General features: G+C 36.7%; 1 protein-coding gene across 2 annotated transcripts in view; it reads left to right on the top strand.

The window, feature by feature from the left end:
* The first annotated feature begins 418 nt into the window (after window positions 1-418).
* NLK (nemo like kinase) overlaps window positions 419-18806 on the top strand; it is a 157540-nt gene continuing 139152 nt past the window's right edge. For both annotated transcript variants that reach the window (XR_012913046.1, XM_020280950.2), the window contains exon 1: window positions 419-2029. Coding sequence is in view for 1 of the 2 variants with exons in the window: in XM_020280950.2 (XP_020136539.2) it covers window positions 1572-2029 (458 nt within the window). In the remaining variant the exon portion in view is untranslated. The remainder of the gene's footprint in view (window positions 2030-18806) is intronic.

Here is an 18806-nt window from a genome sequence, read left to right as displayed (position 1 = left end):
TGTTTCCGGCTCATGATTGGTTCTTTCATTCCGCCCCTCTCTTCCAGCTTTTGCAGGCGGGATTAGCACGCAGCTTCCTGCTCCTGCCAAAAAAAATAAAAGAAGAAAAAGAAAAGAGGAGAGAGGCGAAAGAAAAATGTCACGAAGATCTTTTGGTTTTAATTGGCTTTCAATCTTGTCGGTCAGGTCGAACTCTGCCTTTTGATTGGCTTTTCTATCTGCCCATCCTGGTTAGGGGGCGGGATTTCCCCAGGAGACCCTCACCTGGTTGCCACTGGCCGAACAGTGCGCCTGTCTGAAGCTCCCGGCCCAGGATTGGAGGCGGACGCGGACAGGTGGGCGTGGATTGGCTAGGGCAGCCGGTCAGTGTGAGGCGGGGGCGGGGCCTCGGCGGCTGGTTGCGCGTGTCCGCCGCTGGCTCCGCTCTATCCGGCTTTGCTAGGGGAGGTGAGTCCGGCCGCGGCGGCACCGGCGGCTGAGGAGGCGGCGGCTGAGGAGAAAGCGGCCGCGGCGGCTGAGGAGAAAGCGGCCGCGGGGACTGAAGCCGGGTGGGGGGGAGGGGGGGGAGACGGAGCAGCCTTGAGCCCTGCGGGGGCCGTCGCGCGGGGGGACCCACCCGCTCTCCCCCCCAACCCTCCTCAGCAGAAGCAGCCGGCGGCGGGGGCAGGAGTCAGCCCGCTTCCGACCGTACCCCGCCCGCCTCCCGGGGCTCCTATTCCTTGGCCCCGGGACCCTAACCTTCTCCCGGGGCGGTTCCCTCTGTCTGGGAGTCCGAGTGCTGCCCACCCCTCTTTCATTCCTCCCTGCACCTCCTTACCGTCACTTTTGCCCCGGTTATCTTTCTCCTCTCTGTCCTGCCTGTCGCCTCCTCTCCTCACTCTAGGCTCCTTCCCTGGCTCATTCCGCCCAGGAAAGTTTAGTACCCCCCGCCCCGCCCTCCAAATCAGGTCAACCTGACTAGGAGTCGGGGGAGATGTAGGAAGGCCTGAGAGTTGGAGGGGGGGGAAGTTGGAAGCCGGTTTCCCTGAAAATTTCCCCCCATCTTTTCAATTTAGTGTGGTTGGAATTTTAAAAATTGTGTTTTTGAGGAGGTGGTAGGTGTTTAGAAAAGGATGTGGGAATGGAAGGGGTAGATGAGTCAACCCTCTTACAAGATTCCAAGGGTGGTGTGTTACCTGATCCTTTTCGTGTGTGGAGTTCAGGGGGTCGGGAGGTTTGGTCTTTATTCCCACATTCAAAGTTGGAACCTCCCCCAAATTAAGAATGGAGTTTTAGTACCCACTTGTGGCAGGAATCCTGGGGGGAAGGGGTCCTTTTTTCCTTTTTCTTTTCTTTTTCGTTTTTCTTTTTTTTTTTTTTTTTCCTTTTTTTGGCAACCTACACCCTTCCACACACGCTCACCCCAAAATTAAACACCAAGATCCTCTAAGTTGTTTGAATTGACTGATGAAGACATAAAGCCAGTTACGCTCTATGTTTTTCGAGGTGGAGTGAGTGGTTTTTCTTCATTTTTAAATGGCCAAATGACAGCTTGACCCAGTTTGCTTTCCAATCAAAGGGCATTTTTTTGAATGTCTCTTTGTGGCGCAAGAGCCAATGCAAAAATGATGGCGGCTTACAATGGCGGTACATCTGCAGCAGCAGCAGGTCACCACCACCACCATCACCACCACCTTCCACATCTCCCTCCTCCTCACCTTCACCACCACCACCACCCTCAACACCATCTTCATCCGGGGTCGGCTGCTGCTGTACACCCCGTACAGCAGCATACCTCTTCGGCAGCTGCCGCAGCCGCAGCAGCGGCTGCAGCTGCAGCCATGTTAAACCCTGGGCAACAACAGCCATATTTCCCATCACCGGCACCGGGTCAGGCTCCTGGACCAGCTGCAGCAGCCCCAGCTCAGGTACAGGCTGCCGCAGCTGCTACAGTTAAGGCGCACCATCATCAGCACTCGCATCATCCACAACAGCAGCTGGATATTGAGCCGGATAGACCTATTGGATATGGAGCCTTTGGTGTTGTCTGGTGAGTATCAAAGGAAAAACACAACTTCTCATGGTTTCTCCTCATGGTTGTGATTGGGTGAGTCAACCCTTAGGGTTTTCTCCATGTTGACCAAAGTGGAGCAAGCTCCTCAGCTCAACTGTAGGAAGCCACTCTCACTTAGTTGATAAAGAGGCCTAACGTGTTGGCTGTGTAGGCTTGGTAAAGCACCTTCTCATGAGTAACACACATAAGTTTGCTGTCTACCAAACTTTCCTGTTGAGAACCTAAGCAAGCCACTGAATGTAGGATCAATAGATGTATGTATGAAATACTCATCTCCTGCAAAGACCTTGGTCATCTCTCATATGTTTTGATTTAGTTTGGATCATTTGCTCGGTTGCATTAAATGTCAATGACTGACTCAACCTGGATTCCTTTATAGTAGTGTTGTCATTAGGATATACTTTACATAACTACTTTCCTATCCTTTCTGTCTTTTCACTCCTTATTTCATGATCTTGATCCTCAGAAGAATGGCAGAGCTCATTGCTTGAGTGGTTTATTTTAAACTGTAAAGCTACAGTTGGGAAGTATGTAGCTTTAGCCTTTTGATAAGAATGTATTAAATATAGCATCACACATGAGTACCACAAATGAGGTTAGTAGACTAGCTATGCAGTGGCCCACATTCGGTGTAATGTTTTAGTGTCATTTAGTGCCTCTTAAGTTACTATTATACCTTGGTCAGTTGCTGTAGTAGGAAGTATACTTTTTAAACAAATGAAACTGCTTTACTTTTGCTAGGATATTTTAAAAAGTCTAAGAGTTTCTTGAGTGTAACATTTTGGTTTATTTACCCTTTTTAGGAAGATTAGTAGTTTATAATAGAATATATTTATTCCTATCAAAACTACAGTGAACTGAGTTTTTTTTTTTTTTCAAGGATTAAGAATTCCAGTGTGGATAGATGAATTGATATTTTCAGTGCTTCCCAAAATAGATTCTTGTTAATGTCTAGAAAAGCCCTCGTTAGCACAGGAAAATGAACTCTTGCAAATAGCCTGGTAAATATCTCCTTTTGTCATTGTTTTTGAGGCTAAAATTGATATGAATATCATTTTTGCATTATAACTGGCCGTCTTTATATTTCAGATTTTATAATCTAGGCTACTGAGTGATCTGATCCTTTAAAAAAAAAAATTAGTAGACTCCTGTGTTTTCTCCCTAGTCTCCAAGGAGGTTGCTGCTGTAGCGGTCCCTTCTCCAAGGTGTGTAGGATTCCAGGTGGGAAAGAGTAGCTGGTAATGGTGCCTCCCAGTCACTCTGCTCAGGGACCTGCTGGTTCCTGCCTGCCTTTCTTCTCTTCCATAGCCTATCCTCAGAGATTTCGCTGTGAACTTCCAATCCTTGCCTGACCCTTGAGAATTTCCAAGTTTCTGTTAGGGGCTGAGGGGAGGGGGTACAGCAGTGGCACAGGCAGACAGGGAAAAGGTTGCTCCTTTACATATTGTCATTGATTTACTATAATAACTTTTAGAATTTGGATTTTCTTAGAACTGGATGCTTGCTTTCTTTTCAGTGCTTTGCATACCATGCAAAGAACTAGGGATACTTAAAGGGAAATGAGTTGCAGCATTCTTGAATATATTCTAAAGGCATTATTCACTTGCATTTCTATCAAAAGGTGATGTGTCTTGTAGAAGTTTTAACTTCAAGTTGGTAAGGGAAAAGATTTTTTTAAAAAGGGAGGGGCAGTAAAGAACTGAAGTGCTGAAACATCTCATAAAGCAAATATTCTGCTAGTGGCTACTATGAATCACTGCTGTCTGAAAATCCAAATATGTTTGATTTGAATCCATTCTAGAGTCTACCACCTATGAAGTTTGTACCATATACTTGCAGTACTCCTTTGTTCATCGTCTTATTTCATGTTTGCCTTGTCTCACTGACTATATTTGTAAGCCCCTTGAGGGTAAGGACTGTCTTCTGTAGTACTTCTTTTTCTCACTAGTACCTAACACAGTAAGATAGCATCTTTACTGCTTGGTTAATTGATCTCATAAACAGATCCTTCTTTGTTTTGCCTTAAACAACAGAAATTTATTTCTCACAGTTCTGGAGGCTAGAAATCCAAGATCAAGGTGCAGGCTTGATTTCTTCTGAGGCCTTTTCCTTGGCTTGTAGATGATCACCCTCTCAACTGTGTCCTCACTTGGTTCCGTTCTTGTTTGTTTCTTTAACCAAGTTTTCTAGTAAGCTGCATTGATGTATTTTTATCAGCTGTTACAGGTGAAATTGGTGTGAAAAAAAGGGAAGAGTTCCAGGTGTATGTTTTAGTATACAAATACTTTTCTATTTTTCTATTCACATATCGATGACTTGCTGTCTGAATTGCTTATTATATATGAAATTTATCTGCTCTATGATCTAAGTAAGATTGTTAAATCTAGAGATTTGAAAACCAGACTGAATTGCATTTGTAGTCTGATACCCAAGTTAAAGATATTAGTGAGGTTTTGTACTTTTTAACTAACTGAAACCAATTTTTCTTTGTAATTTAGAAAGCACCTTATGAATCTGAAACTACTATATTCTAAAATGATTAAAATGTTACATAAAAATATTCTTCTAGTGATGCATCATTTGATTCAAAGTACCATATAACTACCTGGATAATATAAGATTCACTTAGATTCAAACATATATCCATTTAAAGTATTTTTCAAGTATTCTTCTGGCATAGCATATGACAAGGAACAATATCTGCCTCCATTTCTTTTTCTGGACATACATCCAGTGGTACTAACTAATGGCTAAAAAAGCAGCATGTAATTTTGAGAGAAATTGTTCTTCCTCCACATAGACAAGGAGAGAGATTTGTAGAAGTGATGCAGCATTTTACTAGATTTATCACTGAACAGTTTAGTAGTCTCTACTTGACTATCTTTTTGCTGAATTTAACTAGTGGAATAATGTATCAGTATTGGACAGTTGTGTAAGACTAGTGAATCACCCATTAGCTTGTTGGTAAAGGTGGTGCTTTGACAGTTCAATTAAGGTTTCATTAACAACTGTCTGCTGTGCTTTATCTCAAAGTAAGTGTTCCAGTTTACCTGGTAATGTGATTGTGAGGTAGCCTGAGATGCATTCATTTTCATTGATAGAATGAATGTTGTTCATGGGTTATCAAGACATCATATATAATTTGACTTTCTTTATCAGACGTCATAAATTCCAAACTCTCAAATGGACAATTTCATAATGCAAAAACAAAACACAAAACAACCCACAAACAGTAACTTCAGTTATTTGGTGAGGGTAATATTAATCTATTAATACTTTTTTTGTCTGTAGTTCACCTTTGCCAGAGGAAAATGCTATGCTGAAGGATATGACAACTTTGGGACAAAGAGTGAGGGCTTATGAAGTATATAATTTTGAGAGTTAGAGAAAGCTGACCACATAAGAGTGGTTTGAGGACCACTAAATCCAGGTAGTTTTTGACAATTGACAACCTTAAAATATCATAGATCGAATTAATGATGCATATTGGCACCTTGATAAAAGTGAGTCTGGGAAAAGCATCTACTTCAGGCATCCTCAAACTACGGCCCGCGGGCCACACTCAACCCGCCAAGAACATTTATCTGGCTCGCTGGATATTTTTGCCACCGCTGCCTGTCCTGCTTAGCAGCCCACTCGTCCTGGGCCCACAGTGCGCATGTGTGGAATGTCCGCTGCACTCACCAAGGGCCCTCCAACGGTCTCAGGGACAGTGAACTAGCCCCCTTTTTAAAAAGTTTGAGGACCCCTGATCTACTTTATAAAATTAATGTTTTGGTTTGGGACTTGTCTGATTAATTTTAAGATCAAATATTCTTGCATTCATTTGGTCCGTTGCCTTTGTATTCCAACTAAAGTTGGAGGGCTTTGAATTTTATTATTCTGATACCTTCAGCAGGTTACTTATGTCTTTCAAAACTTGAGCATCACTGTAGTGATATTACTAACTCTTGTGATCTTGATAAATTATTTGACCTCTTTGTTCCTCATCTATAAAATGGGGCTAATAATAGTACTTATCTCAGGATCAATGTATTAAATGAGGTAATTCTTGCAAATCAATGAGTACACTGTCTAGCACACAGTAAGCATTCAATAAATGTTAGCTGTTTTATTGTAGTTATTGTTGGTGGAAAAATTAAGCTGTTGAGTTAATGTGCATGAAAGTATCTTCATAGATTGTCAGATTTATCAGATGAAATCAACATGCAGACTATTTTTGGAGGCATAACTTTAAATACCATAGGTGTTATATGCCATGGAGATAAAAAGAAAAAAAAGGTTGAATTTAGAGCCAAGAGGAAAATATTCTGTCCTGTTATCTCAATTAATTGAAAACAGAAAGTAATACACATGTTTGTATGTACTTGGTAGGTGTTCTAGTCAGATCATCTGCACTGTTTTGGAAAGTATTGTGAATTTTTATATGCTTGAAAGGAAATTAATTTTTTCTTTACAGAATGTAACAAAGGACATCTTTATTGTTAAAGTTCAGCTTTAGTGGAAATTCATTTTACTTGTATTTGGATGAAAAAATATGAATTGCTAGGGAAGATCCCAGTGAGGTGGAGGAAATGTGTGTGATTTAACGGAAAATTATTCAGTTGAAACCCTCATGCATTGTGAAGATTTTCTAGCTGTTCATCTTGTGAAAATTAGAGGCATCTTTTTTTCTTATGTTTTCTCTGGTCCTCTTACTCCACAAGTAGCAAACTATAATTTGGAAAAATAGAGAATGTTTTTGGAATGTGTTTGGGGAAAATCCTGGATTAAGTTGCATCAGAAAGAGTAGTATACTAAAGTGTATTTTGTTATTAACTGTGTTTTACAGGTTAAGAATCTGTAGTATTGAGAAGTTTCTTCACTATCAGCCAAGATTAACAGCCACAGCTGGATTCTTTGGGGGGTCTGCTTTGTGAAAAGAGCTTTGAAGAAGCAGAGCTTGCGCCATAAAAAGGAAACGGTTGCTCTTCTAGACATAACAAAGCATCCGTGTGAAACTAGAAATGTGGAAATCTATACTGTTAATTTTAACTACAAATGAACTTACTTTTAGAAACTGCAGGTTCAGGATCATAAAGTAGAGAAAGCAAAGAGAGTTAGAGAATAAAGTAACACAATCTAATGATATTGCACCAGTTTTTTGGTGATTGAAACTCCATAGCCTAACATTGAAAGTTACTTTGTACTTAGGCTTCTGACAAGATTATCCAAATATGTTTAAAAACAAAAATTAAAAAAAGAAAATAAAGCAGCAAAACCACAGCACAACAAAAGAAACTTGTTTTATTCTTGGGGAGAAATCTTATGTTGTATAATTGAATATCAGCTTAGGAAAAAAGAAGACAAATGGATTTTATTAAAAGAAGTCATTTCAGAAACATTGCCTTTTCACATAAGCTAAAACAACATCATCTCTCAAAATTAAATGCCATCTTTTTAGCCATCAGTTAGTACCTCTGGGTGTGCATCCTAAAAGAGAAATGGGGGCAGATACAGTTGCCTTCATATGCTATGCCAGAAGAATAAATATTTGTAAAATACATTAACTGAATATATATTTGAGTCTAAATTCTGGGTTTTTATCCTCACAGCATAGGCAGCTGTAGAAACATTCCTTGATATAAAAAGTCCTCTAGTGGAATACTGGAATGTTTCATTATCTTCACAACTTGGAGTGTCAAGAGTTTTCACTGTCTTCTATATTGTATAATTGAGTGGCTATTATTGTTGGTTATTATTAGATTTGTTGATGTCCTAGCAATTCAAAAATCAATTGTTCATATACTAGGTGTTTCTTAATATGCTGATTTGGTTTCATTGATGGAAATTGTCAAGGTCAAAGAAACTTTTTCATTTGTCATCCAACCAATAAATGGAAAGAAGCTGTTGGCTGGAAATTCTTTCATTATATGATTGTCTTTGGGTTTTAGTTATCAGTCCCTGTGTGTCCATGATACTCCAGTGAATTGTTGATAAGTAATCTAATGCAGATTAACAATGATTTCCTTACTAAAATAGCTTGTCAGTTTGATCCTATTTTTGCTTAGGGGTAACAGAAAGTGCCTAAGGCAACAGTTTTAACACTGTCAATGAGCATGTGACAAGTCATGATAGACCTAGTCTGTAGTTCTAAGGTACCTAGCTAACAGGCATTAGAAAAAATTCTGGCACTCTGACATCATGAAAAGGTGACTTCTAAGGGAACTGCACTGAGATTGTACTGTAATAATTAGTTGTAATGGTGTGGGTAGAGAGAGTGTGTCTGTACACATAATGATTGGTGCTCTTTACCTAAACCCAGTTTTGTATCTGTGTTTTGAATTAGTTCAACTAATTGAATCATATTTACTATCAGAGAGTGAATGCTTTTGACACTTTTGGAACTCACTAGTAGTCTTTATTTTTATTGTCAACCTGCTATGGACCAGTACTTTTGTAGGCACTGAATGAAGATATTTAGTTCTATAAATTATTTTGCAAGCCTCCATCAAAGTTATGCTATTATTTGTATTGTGCTTGGTATTGAGGAGAAATATTTAAGTTGTGATCTTTTTGTTAAAGGAGTTTATAGTCAAGTAAACAGTATGAAAAATGACACATTCCTACTCTCAGAGAGTCCACAGCCTTGGTGGAGGGTTGAAAGGAAATTTGAAAATATTAAATAAAAACTTAAGGATATGTTACTTTCACTTGTTCTTACAATACTCATTTATTGTGTGTTGGCTATTTGCCAGGCACTGTGTTGCATGATAGGGATTAAAGGCAATTATGACCTAGTAGGGGAGATAGATTTGTAAATGGATAATTATAATTCAATGTCATAAATGCAGTAATAGGATAGACCCTGGATACTGTGGGAGCATAGAGGAGGGATTTCTTTGGAAGATATGGATGCTTCCTAGAATAGGTAATGCCGCAGTTGAGTTTTAAGAATGAGAGAGAGTGAACCAATGGGAAAGGGCATTCTAGGTTGATGGACCCATATGCAGGAGACCCTAGGACTGGAGTTGTTAAACATGCAGTAATGGAGGTGGTAGAGGTGTGAGCTAGAGCTAGATCATGAAGAAGTTGGAATGTCATACTAAAGAGTTGAGAAACTATTAATAATGGGGGAGGCAAAAAAATCTTACTCTTCTTATGAATAAAGCACATATATATATATACAGCACATAAACAGTTATACAGTATATGGGGAGTCTGAGCCTTAGGGAATGTTTGCAGTTATAGGTGGAAGAAGTTGCTGGAAGTGGAAGTGATTGACAACCTAAGTATAGCAGAAGATTGTTAGGGAGTAATCTTTGGTACAGATAAAAAGTCAATGCATTTAGCAAGTAGATCACTGATGGCATTTGAGGGAATGATTGTTTTTTTCCCTCTCTAATATATATGTATGTTTGATTCTAAAGAACACCTTAAGTATTAGCAACACTTTTTATTATTTTTAAATTGTCAATAAAATTCTTCCAAATCATAAGTTTTTATTTCTAGTTTAATAAACCAAAGAGCTTGATGTTCAAGGTGGTATTTCCATAGGAAGAGTTTTTTTTTTTTTAATGATACAGTAATAGGATACTAAACTAAATTTGTTAGGAGATGAGGTTCTGGTCTGAGCCTTCCTGTCAACAACCCCATGACCTTGGTAAAGTTATTTAAACTTCTTAGCCTTGGTTTCCTTATTAGTAAAGTCTTGTGTTTCCTAAGATTCTATTATAAAATGGCATTAATATTTGTAAAACATAGTGGCAATATTTCTGAATAGTAGAATCTGCTAGTGATGACAAGACAGCTTTTTGTCTTCAGGACTACTAAATTGTTTAAAGGAAGAATGAGATAGATGTCTCTCTGTTTCAGTGTGATAATTTCTATAGAGTTTTCAAATCTGGGATCAGATTTTAAATGTGCAGTTTGTTCAAGAGACTTGTTTTCTCCTGTTATTGACTTATTGACGAGGAGGATTGTACATGTGGTTCAGTAGTAGAAGAGAGCCTGCCTAATTGTAAATGATCAATCAGTTTCTTCCTACATTTATTTCAATTTGATACTATTATTTTTCTGATAATACTTTACCTTTTTGGTGTTTTAGACTTACTTGCTTTCTTAAATATTTTGAGTGATTTTAAAGTTTTAAAATGAAATCTAATGTTCTATTCAGTATTTTGTCTTTTTTTTTTGTTAGTAATCAGGTAATAGGATGTGGGGACCAGTGCTTACATTAATTTACAAGTTGCTTTAACACATTTTCTTCCTAGGAGTCTCTTTTAAATTCAGAATTTGTTGAGAGGGGACTTGCTGGTTTGCATATGAGCCTCCCAGAAAATGAGCTTTGATGCATCTTTAAGGCTGTAGCAGTTCAGGGCATAGTTTAGAGGTGACTGACTTCCTAAAGCTCTTGTATAAAGGGATGGGAGCACTTTTACAAAAACCAGCAGGGCTATCCAGTAGATACTTAATGAAAGCCATGTATGTAATTTTAAATTTTCTAGTAGCCACAGTAAAATATGTAAAAAGAAACAGATGAAATTAATTTTAGTAATATAGTTTAACTCACTATGCCTAGAATATTGTCATTTTAACATGTAATCACTATAAAATTATTAATGAGATTTTTTTCATACTAAGTCTACAAAATCTAGAGTGTATCTTTTTTTTTTTTTAATTTTATACTTTATACCTCCATTCTTTTTTTCTTCTTTTTTTTATCATCACAAGTTCGGGTTACTTCTACATAGAGTGTATCTTAATGCTTGCTTACACCGTGTCTCAGTTTGGTCTAGCCACATTTTAGGTGCTCAGTAGCTACCAACTACCTTATTGACTGGCGCAGTTATAGAATTTATTTTGCTTTTATTGGATTGTGTAGTCATTTCTGAACCAGTCACTGTCAATGGGAGATGGGATTACTTTTGTAGCAATCAGGCCCACCCCTGAACCTGGAGATTTAGTCAGTTATAAGTATGAGGGATGAATACCAGCAGTGGATGCTAGGAAGGCAGTCATTAATGACTAAGATAATGCATTTATCTAACTTATGTCAGGCACTCAGGACTTGACTGGATGTGATTATAGAGCGAACTGCAATAACGTTCTCTGTAGAGAAGTTGTCCTGTCGGCCCTGAGTTATTTGGGGTATTTTCCTTTTCTGAAGCTTTGTTTGCCTAATGTAGCAGAGGTAAAATTGGTATCTGATCCTTGCCATGTTTGCTTTTCTTCCCAGTTAGAGCAGATCATCTCCCATTGATTTCTTATTCCCCCCTTCTCAGTATTGTGGTTTTGTTATCCATATAAGCTTCTCAGTCTTGTTTTCAGTTTTAGTTTAGTGCTCAATAGTGTCAGGCAGCAAACTTCTTACAGGGGAATGGACAACACAGAAACTTTTTGTTTATCCATTCCTTGACCTAAAATTCTTGTTCCAAGCTACAGAGAAAAGGTGAGGAGAGACATTTGAACAAATAGATAAATTAGTCATTTGACCCAGATTGCAGGTTTTTTTCCCTGTCTGCATGGATAAAAATCATCTTCCAATTTACATAAGCAGGTGATTTTTCTTACATGCTAATTTTCTTAATGTGCCATGGCAGAGGGTTGCAGATTTGCAAATTGTGTAAGTAAATTGAAATAAGCCAGGTGACTCTATTTCACTGTATTATCTTACCAGTGCAGAAGTACCCAAAGGGTGCAATTATTGGGTGATTGTCTCATTGCACATCTAACACAGCCTGGTGCAAAGGGGTTTTTTCCCCCTACTTTCTTCACTTCCTCTCTCTTTTTTAATTTTTTAAAATAGAAAACTATTGATTTCTATATTGATCTCAACAGGGCTGGAAATTAAGTCATACAGATGTGAGGGCAATTTAAGTTTTATTAAAAGTAATCTAGAGGCCATAAAAAATGGTAAGTATTGTGGGTATTGTGCAGAAAAGGGGACACATGTATACTTAGCTTGGGTTTGAACTGACTCAGAGAATTATGTGAGAACCTTCAACCATGTTTAATTGATTGGCTTCCTCTGTGTTCATTTTCCCAGGTTCTGCATGTTACAGTAATTTGGGTTATTGTGAAGTTAACTGGGTGTGTATTATAGTCAGTGTTCAACGTAAACACTAATGTGTATTCTTTTAAAAATCCAAACTAATTATAACCCAGTTTAAAACATCATGTCAATAAAATAGAAATTTTAGAAAGGTTGACAGGACTCCTTCCAGAACATTCATGAGGACAAATAATGTCAATCAGTAAAGCACCTTTCTTTATTAAAACATTGCAGTGTTAAACTTAGTAATTAATGCTGATTCCTCAGATGTTATAATAGTATTCACTTAGTGATATGTATGGAGATTAAATTATATTCCCGATAATTTTGAGGTAATGCCTTGGAAAAGAATCATAATTTTAAGCTAGTAAAAGTTTGGCCAGTCATTTTTCAGTTTAAAGAAAAGTAGTTTAGAAGGACTTTCAAAACAAAAGCATTTAAAGAATGACCTGAGGAGGACAACAGTTAACATTTTAAAGGGACATTGTGGTTTAGTAGTTAAGAGTCTGTACTCTGATGACAGACTAACTCTGAATCCTGGCTCTGCCTCTCATTAGCTGTGGGCAAATTATTTTACCACTGTATGCCTCATAGTCTTCATGTGTACAGTGGGGATAGTAATAGCATATCCAGTAATAGCTGTTGTGAGGATTAAATCAATTATTATATATGTAAAGTCTTAGAACTGTGCCTGGCACTGTGTAAATGTTAGCTATCTTAATTATTATTACCAGTTTCAGTGTAAGTGAAAAAAAATAGTACCTCCTGAAAACTTACTAATTTAGGGAAAATAGTTAACAACTTTTGTATGATTATTGACAACTCTCAGGTATGTGACTTCACTAGAGATTTCATTTCTGTTAACTCCAACTATTTTTGAAAAATTCATTCAAATTCTAGAATGCTCTCCAAATGTAAAATTTCCTTTAGCACAAACAAGGAAGCTTTTTCCTTTATGTTTTATTCTCTATTCCCCATTATCAAAGTAAATAATGTGTTTATTGTAAAACACTTGAAAAATAGAGAAAAGCCAAAAGGAAAAGCTGTTGCTTGTAACCTACAACTGGGTGATAACCATTAATAGCATTTTGGTGTATTGGTTTACAAGTTGTTTACCTGGAATATGTGAGTGTGTTTGTAATATTAGAGTTGGGATCATGAGCACACTGTATATTTACAATTTTATATCTTGTTTGTTTCACTAATATTGCAAAGGTAGATTATGGTCATTTGTTTTAAGGGCTTTTTCATTCTCACAAGCCTAGAGCTCCACCTCTATTTATACAATAGGAAGATACTTTAGAATGCATCTAGTTTAACTGCTTTATTTTATAAATGGGAAAATTGAGACCCAGAGAAGCTAAGAGATTTGTTCAAGGTTACACAGCTGGTTGGGAGCTGAGCCAGAACCTTTGCTCTTTTGCTGCTTTACCAGTAATACCTGTCCAACTTAATGCCTATTGAAAATGGAGGAAGTGTTCATATAAAAGCAAAACAAATAAAAAACAAAAACTCTGTAAATGAAACCAGGAACAATACATCTGGAAAAAAAACCCATAGGTTATATAGAGTATTCTCTTGGTGGTTTTGTATGTGTCAGTGACTCCAAGTTTTCTGGTTTGATGTAAGCTACAAGGTTTTTGGTGAAGGAACAACTCAAGTCTTTTCATGTTATATGTAACTGTGTTGTGTATCTATTTTGAGCATATCATCCCATGTATTTTTTGAAAAACTTTAAACCTTAATTTGAAAAATTGGAAAGAATTGTACAATATACCTGTAAACCACTCTTCTAGATTAACATTTTATGACTTTTGCATTATCTAGTTTGAGGTTATTTCTACAGAACTTGCTGAGATTGGGTTTCAAGTAAATTTAGACATACAGTGTTAAGAAATTTATGGTCACTGCATCAACTCACTGTTGCATGTAATAAGTTTTGTATGCTTTCCAACTAGAGAAGGAGCTGGAAGTTTTAAAACTTGTGACTATTTTGGAATGCTATTTGTTCTCTTAATACTTAAAACAAAATTCATTGTGAATCAAATGTGTAACTGAAACATGTACCAGTGTCAATACTAAGCTTTAGGCAGAATAGAAATATTCCATTCTGCAAAGTTTTTCTTTTTTGTGCTATTTATCTTTCAGGTTGGGACTTAAGGGAACATTTTCAAAATAAGAATCCTAAGATCTGGTTCTACAGTTCTGTGACAGAGGACATGATTAAGGCTATTACATTGTTGAAGCTAAATTTTAAATTGCTATAGTTATGTTTTGTTTTTTTTTAAGTAAATCACTGTAATGCGGTCACATGAGCTGATGATGCTGTGATTTGTGTCACCCAATTCACTGCTCTGTATTTTTCACTACCAAATAATTCCTTTGTTAAACTCATTTTCAGTAAATGAGCCATTGTTTCTCAAAGGGAAATGATTATTTCTATATATAGTACAAAGCCCCAAGAAATAGATTTTAACATCTAAAGTATTAGTTAATGATTGGAAATGGTTGAAATCATTGCTCTGTGTATATTAAGCCACAGTTGTGTGTATATAAAGGACAGCTGCTGTGTTTGCTCCCTAGGCTACAATATGAGATATTATGTTTACTAGAAATCACATGTCAGCAAGCCTTTAAAAGTGAGGTTTTTTTTGGTTTAGATGCAAAAAGGGTGGTTCTACTGAGTCAACCCAGGTATTACATTACATAGTTTCGACACCTAGAATGAGGTAGCTGGAGTTCTAAATGGCTTGTGACAGGTAAGGAAATATATAGGCAGCAGTTGCTGGTTTACTTGATGCAGCTGTTATCAGTATCTGTGAAAAAATCACTGACTTCTTACAATACCTAAGCAGGAAAGACATTAAAATAGGGACACTATAATGTTTAGCTGGTTTTAGGTGCTGAGGGTCTAGTTACCAACGTATACCAGCTTGTCTCTGTAAGTGGGCAAACTTTAACTAGTTTTTATACCTTGATTTTCTTTTTCTTTTAAGGTAGATGCCCATTCTTAGAAGACAATCAATCTCTCTGTTTCTTTCTCTCTCTTAATGCTAATGAAAACAAATGCTTATTACCACTTGTGCTCATTCTCTACCCACTGATCCACTAAAAATGACAAGAGCTTCAAAGGCTGAGGTCATGTTTCATTTGCTTCTCCAAAGCCTAACTTGGTCCAGGTTGGGTGCTTGTTTGTAGTTGAATTGCAAGTTTCTAGTCTGGGTGCAGTGATGGGTGCCTGTAGTTTCAGCTACTAGTGAGACTGAGGCAGGAAGGATTGCTTGAGCCCAGGAGTTTGGGGCTGTAGTATGCCATGATTGTGCCTGTGCATAGCCACTGAACCTCAATCTGGGCCATACAGCAAGACACTGTCTCTAAAAAACAAAAGAAAGAAAGATGTAATGCTAAATTTGTATGTGATGGCTACTCTCAAAGAAGAGTACCATCATTGACTCTTGCCACTGTATATTTCAAGATCCCTACTTCCTCCTGCAAAGGAGGAATTTTTATGAGGGAATACTTAACGGAGAGATTTAGACAACTGAGTGGTAGTGGTTTTGTTTCCTTGTTTTCAGATTTTTTTTAAGAGTAAGAGCTGTAATTTAAAAATATTATATGGTATCTAACTATGTGCAAAAATAGTCCTTTATTTGAAAAGAAATAGTCCTTTATTTATACTGCTTTCTATAATCTGCATAAAGTTAAGAATGCTGTTGAATTGTTTAGGGAAAATACCCTTTTTCAATGCAATGCTATGATCTCATTTTAGAAAAATAGTGAGAGATCCAGTTAACAGAAACTGTTCAAAGTCTCATCTGATACGTCAAAACATACCAAAGCATTCTGTGATGCTAGCACAGAAAAAAAAAAGTAAAATTCTAAACTCCTTATTCTGTTTTATAAACTTATGAGTAAATGTCAGTTTAGTATGTGCTAGAGATCCTCTATAAAATTAGTGAGGAAAGAATAGCTTATTCCATTAGTATGCTGGTATATGTTTAACAACAGCCTCTCTGTAAAATAAAAAAGGTGTAGTTTGTAGGATTTGCTGGTTTTTCTGGTGTAAATACTCCTATAATGGCCAATTTCAAGCCCCTAATGTGAAATCACTAAATGTTGAATTAGAAGAAGATATGCAGCAGCACATTATTATGTAGTATTTTAACTATACAGATAAATAACCTTAAGAGCATAAATCATAATAAGATAATTAGGGAATGATGATTTCTGATACTTATTACTTGTGTTTTAAATATGATTTATTTTATTGTAAGTTTATATAATATAGTTTTTTATGGCTATGTTTAACAATGAGCTTGCAAAATTCCAGAAAATATAACAGTCTCTCATGAGCCGTATGAACCAGTTCCAGCACACCACTGGTTTATTTTGTACCTTCATTGAGATATTTAACTGGCAGTGGGTAGGAGTAAAGTTAGATCTGTGTTTATCATGTACAAAAATAAAGTCTAAGTGGATTAAAGATTTAAAAAAACAAAGCCAAAAGTTAAAATATCAATAACTTTTTATTATTATTTTTACAATCTTGGAGGGAAAGAGCCTGTTATCTTGACATCAAAACAAGAAAAGAGTATCAGATTTGTCTATGAAGAAATTTAAAATGTGTGTTTGGTAAAATTTAAAAGCCATTATAAAAGTCTGAAAGAGAAACCAGAAACTAGGGGAAAATGCTGGCAACATATGTTGAATAACAAAAGTTAATATCTTTAGTGTTTAAAGAGCTGTTAAAGTCAATAAGAAATAAAGGTGAATAACCCAAAAGAAAATGTGCAAAAGCTAGAGAATGGGCTGTTCATAGAAGAAATACAAATTGTTAAAAACCATTAAAGGATTCTTCTCACTTTCGTTAACAAATGCAGAAATGAAGTAACACTTTTAACCTGGTAGGTCAACATTTTAAAATAAATGATAACCCCTACAGTTGTAGATGTAGTAAAACACACTCTCAAATTTTGTAGATTGATGGAGGCTTGATGGGAGAACAGTTTCTCAAAACTGAACGCACAAACCCTTTTAAGAAATCATTGAGCTTGGATACAAAGGTATTATTTATAAAAATGTTCATTTGATGTTATTTATATTCCTCCCAGACTGAAAGCAATCTAAATATCTATGAATAGTGAAGTGGTTATCTTTAAAAGATGCCCATAATTTATTAAGTAAAAATCAATGTCCTCTTAAAGTATAAAAAATTATTACTCATGTTTTAGAAAAGTCTGGGATATCTACTAATAATGGTTATTTTGGAGAGGTGGAATTACAGTGGATTTTCACTTTGGATTTTATAATAAAAACCTCTACTTGAAAAAAACTGTAAGAGTTTCTTTATTATAAAGAAAAACCCTAAGAGATACATGATAATGTCCCTATTTTTAGAGGAGGAAGCTACAGCTCAAAGAGGTCTAAATAACTTGCCCAAGGCCACACAGCTAATAGGTAGCAGAATAAGGCTTCGACCAAGGCCTCTGCTCTTTAAACAAACAAATGTAATATTGATATATATTAAAGATATGTGATGGAGGTTATGAAGAATAATAAAAAAGACTATCCATGAACATACTACCCAGCCTAAGAAATAGATCATAACCAACACTGTTGAAGCTGCCCTTAAGCACCTCCCCGTCCTAGCTCTCTGTCTTACCTCCCCTGCCAAAAGGAAACCACTATGTTGAATTTTGTGTTTATTATCACTTGCTTTTTTAAAAAATGGATTTTTAAAGATATAATTCATGTATGAACAGTTTGCCCATTTAGAGTGTACAATTTAATGCTTTTTAGTATATTCCCAGAGTAAATTTTCATTTTAATTTTAGAATATTTTCATCACACTGAAAAGAAACATCATACCCATTAGCAAGTTACTCCACATTCTCTGCAATTCCCCCAGCCCCAGGTGACCACTATCTGCTTTTAGTTTCTGTAGATTTGACCTTTCTCGATACTTCATATAAATGGAATCATATAATATATTGTGTTTTGTGACTGCTTTCTTTCACTTAACATGTTTTCAGGGTTCGTCCATGTTGTAATGTGTATAAGTACTTTATCACTTTTTACAACTAAATAATATTACATTGTTTGAATATACCATTTTGTTTCTCCCTTCATCAGTTGTTGAACATTTGGATTGTTTCTACTAATATGAATAATGCTGTTTGTGAACATTCGTGTACAAGTTTTGTATGGACATATGTTTTTATTTTTCTTTAGTGTATACCTAGAATTGCTGGGTTATCTGGTAACTCTATGTTTAACTTCTACCAGAGTCTTTTGCAAAGCAGCAGTACCATTTTACATTCCTACCAGCAGTGTATGATGTTCTAATTTCTCTACACCCTTGACAAACTTATTATTACCTCTTTTATTATAACTATACTAGTGTGTGTGTGAGTGGCACCTTGTTGTGATTTTGATTTGCACTTCCCTGATAATTAATATCTAATGATGTTGGGCCCGGGCATGGTGGCCCATGCTTATAATCCTTAGCACTCTGGAAGGCTGAGGTGGGAGGATCATTTGAGCTCAGGAGTTCGAGACCAGCCTGAGCAAGAGCGAGACCCTGTCTCTACTAAAAAGATAGAAATTGGACAACTAAACAGAGTAAGACTTTGTCTCAAAAAATATATATATCTAATGATGTTGAACATCTTTTTGCATGCTTATTGGCCATTTGGATTTCTTTGAAGCTGTGGCTGTTCA

The sequence above is a fragment of the Microcebus murinus genome, chromosome 18 (genome assembly GCF_040939455.1).
Source record: "Microcebus murinus isolate Inina chromosome 18, M.murinus_Inina_mat1.0, whole genome shotgun sequence".
Taxonomy (NCBI): Eukaryota; Metazoa; Chordata; class Mammalia; order Primates; family Cheirogaleidae; genus Microcebus; species Microcebus murinus.
Note: the sequence above shows the minus strand (reverse complement) of the source record. Positions and strands in the feature narration are given on the sequence as shown.